The sequence below is a fragment of the Artibeus jamaicensis genome, unplaced genomic scaffold, assembly GCF_021234435.1.
Source record: "Artibeus jamaicensis isolate MK-2021 breed Jamaican fruit bat unplaced genomic scaffold, CSHL_Jam_final contig_944, whole genome shotgun sequence".
NCBI lineage: Eukaryota > Metazoa > Chordata > Mammalia > Chiroptera > Phyllostomidae > Artibeus > Artibeus jamaicensis.
The window spans coordinates 1,696,042-1,709,679 of NW_026522020.1; the positions used below are offsets into that span (position 1 = coordinate 1,696,042).

The 13,638-nt window shown below is 53.7% G+C and overlaps 1 protein-coding gene across 2 annotated transcripts in view; it reads right to left on the minus strand.

Annotated features, from left to right (window-relative positions):
- NGEF (neuronal guanine nucleotide exchange factor) overlaps positions 1–13,638 on the minus strand; it is an 82,567-nt gene that overhangs the window by 27,483 nt on the left and 41,446 nt on the right. Inside the window, exons 1-2 of one of the 2 annotated variants that reach the window (XM_037144006.2) lie at positions 4,112–4,372; positions 3,272–3,414 (exon numbers count right to left, since the gene is read on the minus strand). In XM_037144006.2, coding sequence (XP_036999901.2) covers positions 3,272–3,414; positions 4,112–4,215 — 247 coding nt within the window. In that variant the 5' untranslated portion in view covers positions 4,216–4,372. Of the gene's footprint in view, positions 1–3,271; positions 3,415–4,111; positions 4,373–13,638 lie in introns of those variants that run through there. The other variant, XM_037143996.2, reaches the window with a different exon arrangement.

The following is a 13,638-nucleotide window of genomic DNA, read 5'->3' on the forward strand; positions in this document are numbered from 1 at the left end:
ATATCATATGCTGGAAAAAAGACAGAAATATCAGCAGTGTGGGTAGTTGGATTGAAAATGTTTCTGAAATCACACTGTGGCCACACACTCCTCACTGTCCCTCCTTTGCTCCCTCACACCCCTTCTTCCCAGCTGACCCATTCTGTGCTCAGGGATGCGGGTGAATGTCCGCTGATCAAACCTTTCTGTGACAGTTCCCTCGTCAGTGACAGGTTTAGACTTACACATGCGTCACGATTGGGCTGCGGAGAGCAAGTGCATAGCTTCTTAAGAAGATGTCTCTCCCTAACAGACACTTGGAGAAGACTGCCTTTTTTTGCTTTTACACATGGCTGCTTGAGGATGTGATGCCTGGAGCTGTGGCAGCCATTTTGTGACATGAAGCCCCAATGCTGAGAATGGTGAAGGAAAAGGAGCCAGGGAATTGCTTAGCTGAATTAACCAACGGCAGAACCTCCTACCCCTGAACTCATTGACTGAGAATACTTCCACTGTTTTTTTTAAAGATTTTATTTACTTACTCTTAGAGAGAGGAGAACAGAGAAAGAGAAGGAGAGAAACATCAATATGTGAGAGAAACATCAATCAGTTGCCTCTCAAACTCACCCCGACTGGGGACTGGCCCACAACCCAGGCATATGGCCTGACCAGGAATTGAACCAGCGACTTCTCACTTTGTGGGACGACGCCCAACCAACGGAGCCACACCAGTCCAGGCTACTTCCATTGTTTAAGGTCATTTTTTTTGCTGGCTATTCTATTACTTTCAACCAGACACTCCCAATGCAAGTAATTTTAGAATTTTCTTAAAACTTCATATTTTTGAAATATTTAAAATACAGATTTAAACACCAATTTTCCTAGAGTTCCTGTGATGGCACAGAGTTATCTGGCACGCTGTGTACCCGTTTTTCAAAACCCGTTTATTTTTATTAGCTTTAAAACTCATGTTACCCAAGGAACTGTGTCGTCTGATTACATTTCTGTACTCCATACACTGTTAATATACTATGTTTTCCTATTTATGTTTTGCACATGCAGCAAGCACAACTTCACGTGAAAATTCACTTTGCCTACCATACCCCGAGCCTGGCCCCAGCTCCCTGCAGAGTGAGAAGGCTCAGTCCTCGTCCCTCCAAACTCAGGGGATCTGCGGGCAGGCAGACGGTGCTGCCCTTGAACGAGGGTGGGCCCCCAGCCCTTCTCGTCAAGGCCTGGGGGGGATCACTTGACATCTCACTTTCTGAACACAGCAATTTTACTCTTTGAATCTTTTGAATAGAAACTTCTTAAGGACAGGGAATTCTTGTACTGTATTTACTTATGTCTATGGAGTGCTGTGACTTCCATGTGCCAGGCGCGTGTTAGGTGTCAGAGGAAACGAGGGACGCACAGGTGTGTGTGTGCATACCCGTGCAAGTGCCTGCGAGGTCTCAGGGTCCACCACCTGTAATGAGTGTTGGGGACCGCATCATGCATGACCCCCACACAGTTCTGCTCTGGCCTCCATGGGAGCCGCTGCAGAATCCAGCACAGTAGTTATTCTGCTTTCTTCCCCTGCCAGTCACAGTGTGTTTTTAGGGACCTGTCATCCTTTCCTGACACCTGGCAAAGAATTCCCTTCACTTGCAGGGCTAAAAGCAAGTAGGGCTGGTGCAGAATCTGCTCGACACAGCCTCCAGCCTGTGAGGAAGGGTGCAGGACGAGGGCAGCAACAGCTCTGGGCTGCCGTCCAGCCTGGGAACCAGAAAAAGACAGTTGTATCACGCCAGCAGACACAGGCAGCGGCCTGAATGTCAGTCTCTACTGTCAAGCACTTGAGGAAGCTGAGGGCCAGGATGGGCAGGCCCCAGAGCTCAGGGGCCCAGACCCCCGGCTTTGGGCTTATGACACCGGTCCAGCAGGTCCAGCTGCCTCCAGGACAGAGGAGTCTCCACAGGCCCAGAGGGCAGACCGGAGCCTCTCTCTCAAAGAGGGGTCACAGGGCTCCCCAGCCCCACCCCAACTTCCTTTCTAATCATGGCACTGATCTTAGCCAAAGAGGACCCTTTTCAAGAGCGTGGAAGTCTAGACCTGCAGTGTTGGCCGAGGCAGAGGCGGCCCTCCGCACTGGGGAGGAGGGAGAAAGGCGTTTTCCGGAGTCTCTCCTCAGGTCAGCCCCTCTCCATTCCCGCAGCAAACAAAGGGAAAAGCCGCCACTCCACGGCCACCTGCCTGACACCCAGGGGCTGCTGGAAACCAACTCCCGGAGTCAGCAGCTTCTTAGCAGGCGCCGTTGGCTCCGCCCCCTCAGCTTGGCCCGGGCTCCTGGGGACTCACTTTGGAAAAACCCCCGCAAGGGGACAGTGAGCCGCCCACCACCTCTCGGCCAGGCCGGGGCCTGTGGGCAATGGGTGTTCCGCGTCCCCTCGAGACACTCTGTGTCTGAGCGTTTGAGATGGGGACAATGGTGACATCTGGGGAAGAAATCTTCCAAACCTAGAATTTCAACTTAACAAACGGGCTGTCTGCCGACGACGCCGAAGGACAAAAAGATTTTCTAAGCAGCCGGTACCATTTTCTGAATCACGGGACCCACAGCACGAGCACTAGTTTGATGTCATTAGCAATTTCTGACTTTTAAATCCAAGTGCTTGCGTTCGTGGGATGATTCCCCGTCTACTTTCTGCATTCACAGGGCCTCAGCTGCCGCGGAGCGGGGCGCACACCGGCTGCACCCCACACCTCCCACCTCGCAGCCAGGCTGCTGCCGCTTCCTCACCCAGGGGCCTGGGAGGGGGTCCCCAGAGGGGGTCCCACTTTCTACTCCACTTCACCCTTCGTGCCTACCCCTTTCAAAGTCCACCACTGACCACTGCCTCCTCTTTCTGAATCGCAGGGGAGAGCGTGGCTCTCTCCAGAAGCCCCTTTCCGCGGATTCCCTCTCTTTCCAGATCTTCCCCAGACCCTTTCCTGGGGTCCCCCCTGCATGACCTGGAAGCACCTCACTCCTGGTCCTCTGGGCAGAAGTGACCGGGGCTGGGCGGGTAGACCCCACCGGAGCGAGCAGGACAGAAATGCATTTGCTAAAGCCCACTGATGCAGCACCATCCAAATCTAGCAGTTTTGGAAACATTTAGAACCGAATATGTCAAAAAAAAACAAAAAAACAAACACGTTCCTTCGCCACGTCACATACTTCCACTCACAGAAACACAAGGGCCTCTCAGAAGCAGGGGACCCTCAGAGTCCACGATCGCCCCGAGAGACCCGGCTACCGCCGGACACCCACCTATTTGTTCGATGAGGTTCCTCCAGGAGTCGGTGGGAATGGGGCGGATCATCTGCAGGGCCTCGGTGAGCGTGGTGGGGCTGTCCGCCAGCATCGGGCACTCCTCGGGCGTGGCCCCATTTCCCGGGGTGGAGGACGACTCGCTGCCAGAGAGAAGCAGGGACAGGGCGGTTATTTTTAAGCAACGACACACACCTAGGCCAGCTGGAGAGAGGCGTCCGCACACGCGGCCCTGGCCGGCCGGGTCCTCCCTGGTCCGTCCAGGCGGAGCGGCCGCAGCCCCTCCCGGCCAGGCGGGCCCCACTGGCACTTTCTGTCGCCGCACCAGGGCGCGACCGAGTGATTCACTCCCACGGCAGCCCGCCCAAACCTTCATGTTTTGGGAGCTCGCGGGCAGGCATCGGAAACTTGGCGCGCCCTGCTCGCTCCGCGGCGCCGCCCGGCTGCCCCGACGGGTCCCGCGGCCAAGAGCCCGACCCGTGCGCCGTACCCTGTGCCGCCCGCAGTCACCTGGCCCCAGCCCCGCTCGGGCTCGGGTCCTCCCGTCCCAGGGCCCCAAGGCTCGGAGACGGGGTTGCTGAGAGGGACGAGCTGGCCCAGGGCGCTCCTAAGAGGGCGCGGGAGGCGCCCCGGGGCGGGGACGGGCGCGTTGGCGGCTCAGGCTGGAACTCACCCCCAATCCCGGGCGGGCGCCGGAGCCACTAGGGTCGGGGGTGGAGTGAGGGGCGACGGGCCCGCGGGCATAGGCCTCGGGGGTCGGCGTCCGCGGCCGGGGACGCGACCTGGGGCCCTAGGCGCGCTGGGGCGGCGTGCGGGGTCCAGACGCCCGCTGGTCCTCACCTGCCCGGCAGGTGTCCCGCCGAGTCGCGCGCGTCGCTCTCCGAGGTGGAGCTGTCGTGGTCCACAGCGCAAGCCGCGCTGAAGGCTGCGGCCAGCAGCTCCATGGGGGCCGGGGCCGGACGGGCTCTGGGGACGAGTCGAGGGGACGCGCTGGGGCCGGGAGCGGGGCGCGGGGCGACGAACGGACTCGGGATCGGGGTCGCAGCGCGCGCGCGGCTCCAGCCGGAGCTGCCGCCGCCGCCGCTGCAGCCGCCGCCGCCGCTGCCGAGCGCCCGCGCGGGCGGGCCGACGGGCGCGCGCCTGGAGGATCCCGGGGTTGCCACGGCAACGGGGAGGCGGGAGGGGCGCGCGGCGGGGCGAGGCCGGGCCGCCACTGGGCTGGGGAGCAGGGGCTGGGCGCGGACCCGGGCTCGCGGGCGCCGACTGGGGCTCCGGCCCTCCCGGCGGCTCTCACCTCCCTCCCCAGCGGCGACCGCGCGGGGCCTGCGGAGAGGGGAGGGCGGGATGCGTGGGGGGCGGCGGGCTGCGCCCTCCGCTTCTGCCCGCGCCTCGCTGCCTGGCTGGACCCCACCGGCTCTCGAGGCGAACTTGGAAAGTACGGGCCAGGTGACCCTCAGCCCTGCGCATCCTCGAACTTCCCCCTGGCAGGTCCCGAGTCTTCTCTGCGGTCCCCTCAGGGACCGGCCTGGGGACCCTGCTTCTGCCTCTCCAGACTCAGCCTCGGGGGGAGCGTGTTCTTGCTGAAGGTACCTCCGTCTATGAGGGAGGCCGAGGCAAAGACGGCGGTCTAAGAGAGCCCCTGCACACCTGCTCTTGACCTCGACCCGGGAGAGGGGGCCGCCTTCAGCCACCCGCAGGCCCTGGAGTCCCGGGAGGGGTGCGAGGAGGAGAAACAAAGCCCCCCCGAACCCCCACCCGATGTTCCTGCCCCGTCGCACTGACTCGGAGTCCGCACTTCCGTGGTAACTAGTTGAATCCGCTTATGGATACAGAGAGCAAGCAAAACCTGGAGTGTGAGTGATCCCGTGTGACGTGGAAATCCGGAGGGGTTGTCCCCCAGCAGGACAGCCGGCACGCTCCCCGGTTCTTTCTGAGGCCAGACCGCCACTCCCTTCCGTGGGCGCCGCAACAGCCGCCAGCACCCAAGGACACCTGGGGGTAGAGACCCAGTTCAGAGCACGCATTCCACCCGTGGACATTTGTTTAAATGAGCAAATTGCTTGTATTTTGGAGGCAGATACTCCTGGGGGTGGGAGGGGTCTGGTTAGCAGTTCGAAGCTGGCTTTAGCAGGTTCCTCAGCCAGCTGTCTAGAACAGGTGTTGTAAAACAGTTCCCTTCAGGGCCCAGAATGGACAGGTCCCAGCTCCTCTTGTCCTTAAGGCCTTGATAATCTTCGTGACAATCATCTGGTCTCCTCTTTTTCCAAGACAAGCCTCTCTCTTCCTTGATTCTTTCCTGGTAGCTTCAGAGGTTCTCTCTCCAGTGCTGCATTTCCTCTGCTCACTGGCCGTCCCCTCCTGATGTCCCCTAAACACTCTCCCAGCCACTGCCAACCCTCCCACCCAGGCCGGCAGCCAGGCTGTTCCTCCTGTTGCCCTGGGACCCCCAGTCCTTTAAAGCAGGGCCCCGCTCCTGGGCATCCGGTCCTGCCCACACCCAATTCACCCTCTTTCTGTCCGCCTTCTCAGCTATGGGTCTGCTTTAGTCCCTCCCCTGCCGAAAAACATGCACCACAGTGCCGCCACCCGAGGGGGAAGGTCACGGGCTCCCCACCGGGTGCACCCTCAGGAGATTCCTTGGCAGCGTCCTCAGGCCCCTGTCCTCTGAGGCTTTGGTTTCACACTGGGCTCCCTCGGCTAGGACTCTGCTCTTGCACATCAAGGCGCACTTGGACGTCCCGCCCCGTCCCTTCCTTCTGTGTGACCAGCAGCATTGCCGGACACTGTCATTCTCTGTGAACAGGCTGTCCTTACACCGAGCCACGGGCCCCTCCAGGATGGGCACCGTGGTGTCCTGCTCCTGTCACCAGGGCCCGGGGACGGGCAGCGTGCGGGTGATCACCAGGCCCTGCTGGTCCCGCTGCCCCTTAAATCGGCTGCAACACTCGTTGATCTATTATTTTCCATTACGCTGCCTCAAGGGGAAAAGATTAAATTTTTTTTAAATCAGAAAATATTCAAGTGGAATTACATACAGGGTTGGGCAGAAGTTGGTTTATGGTTGTTCACATGGACAATAATACAATAATCAATGAATAATAATGCAGGAATTAACTCTGTTTCGCATACTCACAACTGCTAGCCAGCTGTGAGCGTGAGGGTGGGCATAATAAAAACCTTCCTATTGGAAAATAAGCTACAAATACCTTCCTATTTATAAAATCAGGTTAGAAAGTCACTAAGCTTTGAAGGCATGTAAACTTCAGCTAAATCCTGCATGTTCTACTTTATATTCTCTTAGTGCTTCCTAGGCAGGAAATTACCAACCTCTCCACCTCACTGACATTTGGCTCACAATATATTTTATTCTAGATAAAATTTTCAAATATACCTGGTTTGCACATGGTATGTGCTCTGTATTAATGGTACGTTTTAAAAAATATTTAGTGTTAAGAAAAAGAATCAACAGGCCAAAAGTCACTTTTGCTAAGCAACATCACCAAAACAAAACTCAATAACTAACCTAATTGCGGTCTCAGACTTGCCCAGGAGGGACATTTTAGACCAGTCGGTATTGAACTTCCTGGTCGGCTCTTGAGGCATCTGCTGCTTGGTAGGAGCCCCCGCCTCCCCTGGGGGAAGGTGTCCTCGTCTGAAATAACCCACTCCTCTGACTTCTTAGTCCCACCCTCTCTTCCCCGTAAAAATCCTTTGGTACAACTCAGAAGAGCAGCTTCCAGTCGCTGTATGGGATGTTGCCTGATTCATGCATTCACTTAATGAAGCCAATTAGATCTGCCAATTTACTCTGTCGAGTTAGTTCTTGAGAATTAGTTTTTTTATATAATGTATCTAAAGGTTATTTTTTCCTTTGGGGTTTAAATGGTAAATATTGGGGGAAAAGTAGATTATTATTTATATAACTACCTCAGCTTTTAGAAGTCTTCATTTTTGTTTGTAAAATGTGACCTTATTCTGAGGGAGAATTGCCAGAACCAGAAGGAGGTTTAGAAATGCCCTGTTCCGACGTTTAGTTTTTATTTATTTTTTAGAGAGAAGGGAAGGCAAGGAGACAGAGAGGGAGAGAAACATCAATGTGTGGTTGCCCTTCACGTGCCTCCACCTGGGGACCCAGCCTGCAACCTGGGCATGTGCCCCTACTGGGAATCAAACCGGCGACCCTTTGGTTTGCAGGCCTGTGCTCAATCCACTGACCCACACCAGCCAGGGCTGGAATTTTTTTACAATGAGGAAATTATCCTCAAATATATATTAAAAGCATCCAGAAACATGTGCTTGGTAACTTTTAATTGACTGTGTCTTTCAAAACCATAAACAGTTTGTTTTTGCCACTCTCAAAAGACTTTTTCAGTTGCTTTGAAAATCAACAAATTTAAACCACATAGACAGCACCAGTAGTAAATTCATGGAAGGCTATAGCCTTAAGAGATAAATTGACCCCCCCCACCCGCAAAAAAAAAAAAAAATCAAAGGAGACAGTTAGGGGAAAGCCCAGTTCTGGTTAGGACATCGTCTCTCTCACCAAAGCTCCAAGAGACCCGCATTGGATGGATGCAAAGATTTCTCCACAAGGAGGCTTTTCAAAAGTAGACTGTCCTGTTGTGTGGCTGGAAGTGTTTTTTTGAGAGGTGGAGGTAGAAATCTTCCCTTAGTTTTGATCATAAACAGAATTTGTAAATGTGGATTGTAACTTGTTATGGAAATAAGTTCAAGGCACAGTCAGTTCAGCCCTGTGTAATAAAGCATTGATTGGACCCAGAGAGAGGTCTGGCCTTTGTCCTGGGCTCCTGGAGGTGACCTCTAAGTCATCTGAAAATGCCATGTCTGTTAAGAGTGTCTTTGCTTATCTGGGGTCCTGGGGCCACACCAAAAAAGGGAGGGCTTTGGGGCCATGTGATGATACCCTCCCAAGGGGCTGAGGGCTGAGGTCGGCCGCCAGGGTGGCCAATCAGATCTCTGGACCCTGAGGCTCAAGTGCGTTCCCCTGGTTGGCAATGTCACTGCACGTTGTTGCCAGGTGAACGGAGGCCCCGGCCGCAGTACCACAGGGACAAGGCAGTGGGAAGCTCCGAGCGGAGCACCTCTGGCCGCCGCCCTGTGCATCTCTTCCCCCGGCTGATTCCACTGTGTTGCCGTTCACGCTAATCAACGGTAACCATGAGTGTAACAGCTCTCAGGGAGTTCTGAGTTCTTCTAGTCAACTGTGAACTTGAGGGTGGCCTTGGAGACACCCCCCCACCCGAACGCTATACTTGGTGTCAGAGCTGAGAGTGGTCTGGAGACCTGTCCCCTAACTTCACCAGCCTCCGGGCTGAAGCAGAGCACAGCAGCCATGTCCCTCTAACTGCCTTCCTGTCCTTCACGTCTTGGTCTCTCCTTCAGTCTGTCCCACACGCAGCTGCCAGTCAGTTTTCCTCAAACCTGTCTGATTCCACCCAGCTGTTACCTTCAGTGACTCCCCAGAACCTCGCTGGTAATTCATTGCTAACGGGGTTGAAGTGCAGCCCAGGCTGGAGCTGCCCAGATGAAGGCGGGGCCCACCCCAAGAGCTCCCGTGGGCCTGCCCTTGACTCTGTGGTACTTACTCCCTGCTCTATGGCCTCTGTCCCCAGGGCACCTGGCAATGGGGAAGGCAGCTGGGCAGAGGTCGTTGACCTCTGCCTCCCCAGCATCCAGCACATCCCCAAGGCACCCGGAGCAGGTGGTGGCTAAGCAAACACATGGGAGTTTGTGGGTGTGATGTCCACCGGTCCTTGGCTTCAGTCTTTCTTCTACGGTTACTGAGTGCCGCGTCGGCACGGCCTGGGTGTTACATCGTGCCCTTCCTTGGCCCATGAAGGTGTTTCTCAAAGTGTCTCCTTTGGAAACGAGCGGACTTTTAGGGTTGGTGCCTCAGGCTCGGGGGCGGTAACTGCGCCCCATCAGGATGAGCTAAGAAACCCACTACCACTCGATTCGCCGTTTTGGTGTAGTGAGGAGTGTGGTTTTTGTTTGTGTTCTTTTTCTGACGTGGTTGCTGTGGCGGACGTTGTTCTAGTTTTGGTTAAACAGGGAAAACCCAGAGGGATGCGGAGATGCACACGAATCTTTGTCTGGTTCAAGGGCATGTGCTAGCCGCTGGGTGGGCGTCAATGGTACGGGAAGGAGGCAGCGAGATCCTGGGGCTTAGATGCCAAAGACTTGATAACACCAAGCTGAACACATTTTCAGAACCAAAAACAGGTGGCCCAGCTTGGCCTCCCTGCTGGGCCCGAGAAGCAGCTGGGGGATGTTGCTTGGTGAGTGAAACACTGGAATTTCCGGAGCTTCCTCATGTGCCCTTAGCAATGGCACTGAAAGACTGGGACAAAGGGTAGCCATATCTTCAGTCGTGAGATGCAGACAATTGAATGATCTTGATAGAAACGTATAATTAAAACAGGCTGAGGCACTGTAATGCTGGGGTGTGTGTCGGAAACCGTGGGAGATGAGTGTGAGGCCACGCGTGGGTTTTCTCGGGATACCCCTCCCTGAGCAAGGAGCCTGCGACAGAGAGGGTCGGAGGACTTTGCCTGTGCCAGGTGTCATGGGCGTCTGATTAAGAAGCATCCTGAAACAAGGGGGACCTAAGGAAAGATACTGTTTTTCCCCAAGATACGCTGAGGATGAAATGTGGAGGAAATGGGATGAGGCGCTGCCCGGGCACACGGTTTAGGCTGCGACCCGGAGTTCATGGGTCATGCACTCCAACTGCAGGGGACAAGAGCCGCCTCCTCCCACTGAGCCTCATTCACTTAGAGTCACCCCGTGAACTATGCAGTTAGAGCTAATTCGGTCCTTCAGGTAGTGGGTCCTATAAAGCCATATACGAACAGGAAATGATATGATGCTTATTTAGGAAGCAGGCCTTTAGCACTTAAATCCACTATTGTCATGGGGCGTGCATTGCCTTAATAATTAACCAAATACAGCAAAACTCTTTAAGGTTCTAGTGAGAAAGAAAAAGATGCCCATTCATAAACAAAGTAGACTTGAAGGAAGAGTTAAAATTAATAACTAGACATACATTATTCATACATTGTTCCATGAAAACAGCAAACAACTGTCTTTTAGAGAAGTATTTTTGCAAAACAATAATAGTATGATAACTTCATTTCTTATTCAAACAAATCCTTCACCCTTAGCATCCACTGGCAAGAGTATTCTTTGTTGAGACACCAGGATGGGCTGTTCAAGGACTGAGAGTCCTGTAAAAAGACCAGTGTGTCTTTGGTAGACACCAGTCACTTTACGGGAGCTACTGGGAGCGAGAACAAGGTGCACCGCCAGGCACAGGGCCCGCCGAGCTGCGGCCTGGACCGCCCGCCATCACCTTGACGAAAAGGCCTGTCCTCCCAGGAGTTCAGAGCTCCTGACTGCTACTGATGTTTATTTTTTTGAAGAGTCTAATACGGGAACCGGGGACCACAGTGTAGAAATTGGCACCAAACAAATAAACGTTCTCCTAGAGAAAGCACGACATCTCAAAACCATCCGACACACAGCTGTCAAAGAGGTTTAAACAGTTAGCAAGGCTCGGACCGGCCTCTGGCCTCCGGGATGGACGTGGCGAGAAATACAGCCTGTGAGGAGCACGGGACCACCTAAGGTGTAAATCCACAAACACTTCCTCCATGAGCTCGGGATGCTGCTTCCAGGAACAGGTCCTAACCAACTGTAAGAATCCGTGTGAAAATAATTAGCAATGAGATTATTTCTTATAGTGTTATTTATAATAGTGAAGTATTAGGGGCAACTTGCGTGTCCCATATCATACTATTTAATTGACTACTTAAATTATGATATATCTCTAAAGTGAAATATCATTAAAATGATTTTTAACATATTTAATGATCTAGAAATATGTCCATAACACATTGAATAACCAGAAGATTCCCAAACTCAATGGTAGTATGATCTGATTTCGTTCATAAATGATCGAATTTTGCTTTTCCACCTGGGCCCGGCATGATGGCTCCCACGAGGAAAGACGGCTAGAAGAGGCAGGGCCGTTCTGCCGTCAGCGAGGTGGTGACCAGAGTGCACCACCACCATCCCCAAACGCATCCATGGGGTGGGCTCCGAGAAGCGTGGCCCTCATGCACTCGGCGAGATCTGGAAATTTGTCGTGCAGGAGATGGGAACGGCAGAAGTTCGCATGGACACCAGGCTCAGGAAAGCCGCCTGGGCCACGGGGGTCAGGAACGTGCCAGTCCGTGCCCAGGCGCGGCTGTCCGGAAAACGCAAGGACGAAGATTCACCAAGGAAGCTCTGTACGTGGGTCACCGTTGTACCTGTCATCACTTTTCAAAATCTGCAAACGATTAATGCGGGTGAGAACGAACGGCTGGCTGTCGAACAAAGTTATAAAACCGCCAAAAATAAAAAAGGTCAAATTTTCTTTATAAATAGACTTGTTGAAATGAAGTTCAAGCACATATATATTTGAAAAAGGACCGGAAGAATGATAGGCAAAACATTTCTTGGTACTTGCTGTTGATTAGTCAGAATCTCAGGGAATTTTCTTCTTTTTACTCAAAAGTGTTTAACATTTTTTTCTACACTAAATGTGTCACTTATGTAATAAGGGGGTGGGGGGAGTCGCTTCGAAAAACATCGTTCCCTTGCTGCGCACAAATTTAGAGCTGAGCTAACGCGCTCACGCACCCAGAGGGCGTCCTGGTGAACTGGGCAAACTGGGCCCAGCTGTTTCGTAGTCTGTAGATTTACTGGCGGGGAAGCACCTCGGCGCATTGCATAAATCCGTCTTGTCCAAAGCACTTCAGTTTCCAAAGAATCACGAATTCAAGTTTCACAGTAGACTACTTCCTGGCACCTCTAAAACTAAAGCACGTAGGTGATATTCTAAGTTGCCCGGTTTATCCAAACAGTCCTTTCCTTCTGCAGATCCACACGCACGACTTCTAACCAGAAGGCTTCCTGTTCTTGGGAAGTCGCGGCGGCATCAAAGGAGCTGTCGCAGAAATCGCTGCCTCCCATCAAAGGCCGGTCTCCCTCTCACCCGGCACCCCCTGCGAGGCTCCACCCACCTGCACTGACTCCAGCGCCACCTCCTCTGTGAAGCCCACCCCCTCCTGCCATCCCATCGCCGGCTGAGTTCGCTCACTCTTGGGACTTCCTGTAGCCTCCACCTTCGGGCTTCCCTTCAGGCTTGGTCACTTCCTGGAGAATATTTCTCTGCCCTCCCGGACTGTGCAAGGAGACAGGACCCAGCCTGGTGGAGGAGGTTGCCCCCTCGCTGTGCAGGCAGGAGCCTTGCACATCCTGGAGGCTGGAGACACATTTGCCACGTGGAGGCGGAGTTGAAGAAGGCTTGACAGCGCAGACATGCCTTTGGTGTCACCGGCATCTCTGAGTGAATCACAGCCCCAGAAAGCTCTCCCACACCCTTTCCTTTCACCCACTAAACACAAGCCTTCTCTCCTCGCCACTCCCTTCCAGGGAGCGGGCCTCCAGCTAAAGTATCAATAGCATCATTATGGCAGTGGGGGCGGGGGGGAGGAATCAGGCTGCCCCCAAAGAAGATTAATTACACTTTCGTTTCTGTACCTTTTTACTGTTCGGCCCTCCCCAGAGCTGACCAGCTGAGGTTTCTTTTTTTAATTTGAAACCTGTGTCTCATTTTTTCCAAGCAGCGAAGATCGCATGTTAAATGATTGCTATTTCTAAACCGTTGCCCAGCCTTCAGAGTGGCTTTTGTCACAGTCAGCGGGATCCCGGTCCTGTTTTTCTCTGAGGCTCAGGGTAAAACAAGGACCTGTCATAGGTCTCTCTTTTCAGCCTAACCACAAGGGGCTTCCGTAGGGCCTCAGAGGAGAGTCTCAAGCGCCCCAGAAACAGATTCCTCCATTTGAAATTAGCATCTGTTCTCAAAAAAAAAAAAAGAAAAGAAAAGAAAAGAAAAGAAAAGAAAAGAAAAGAAAAGAAAAGAAAAGAAAAGAAAAGAAAAGAAAAGAAAAGAAAAAGACCCTAACCCGTCATCGGCTGGGTGTTTTCTCTGAGGAGCGATGGGTTCTCACCAGGAGAGCGGAGCACGTTCCGACTCCGTGAGTCAGAGAACTGAGCGGAAAAACTCCTTCCTGTTGAGCGCACCTCAGCAGAACACACGCTGCCCCCCCCCCCCACTGCCTCCCACTTCAGCTCTTGGCTTCGGCACTGCGCGGTGAATCGCCACCGACTGTGCGCCGGTCTCAAGGGTGCAGCACTTCTGGACTGAAATACACTGTTGTCGCCACACTGAAAACCTTGAGGGGAAGTGGGTACTGGCATGCATGGCTCACGGGAGAGCAAAGTTGTCCATCGCCACA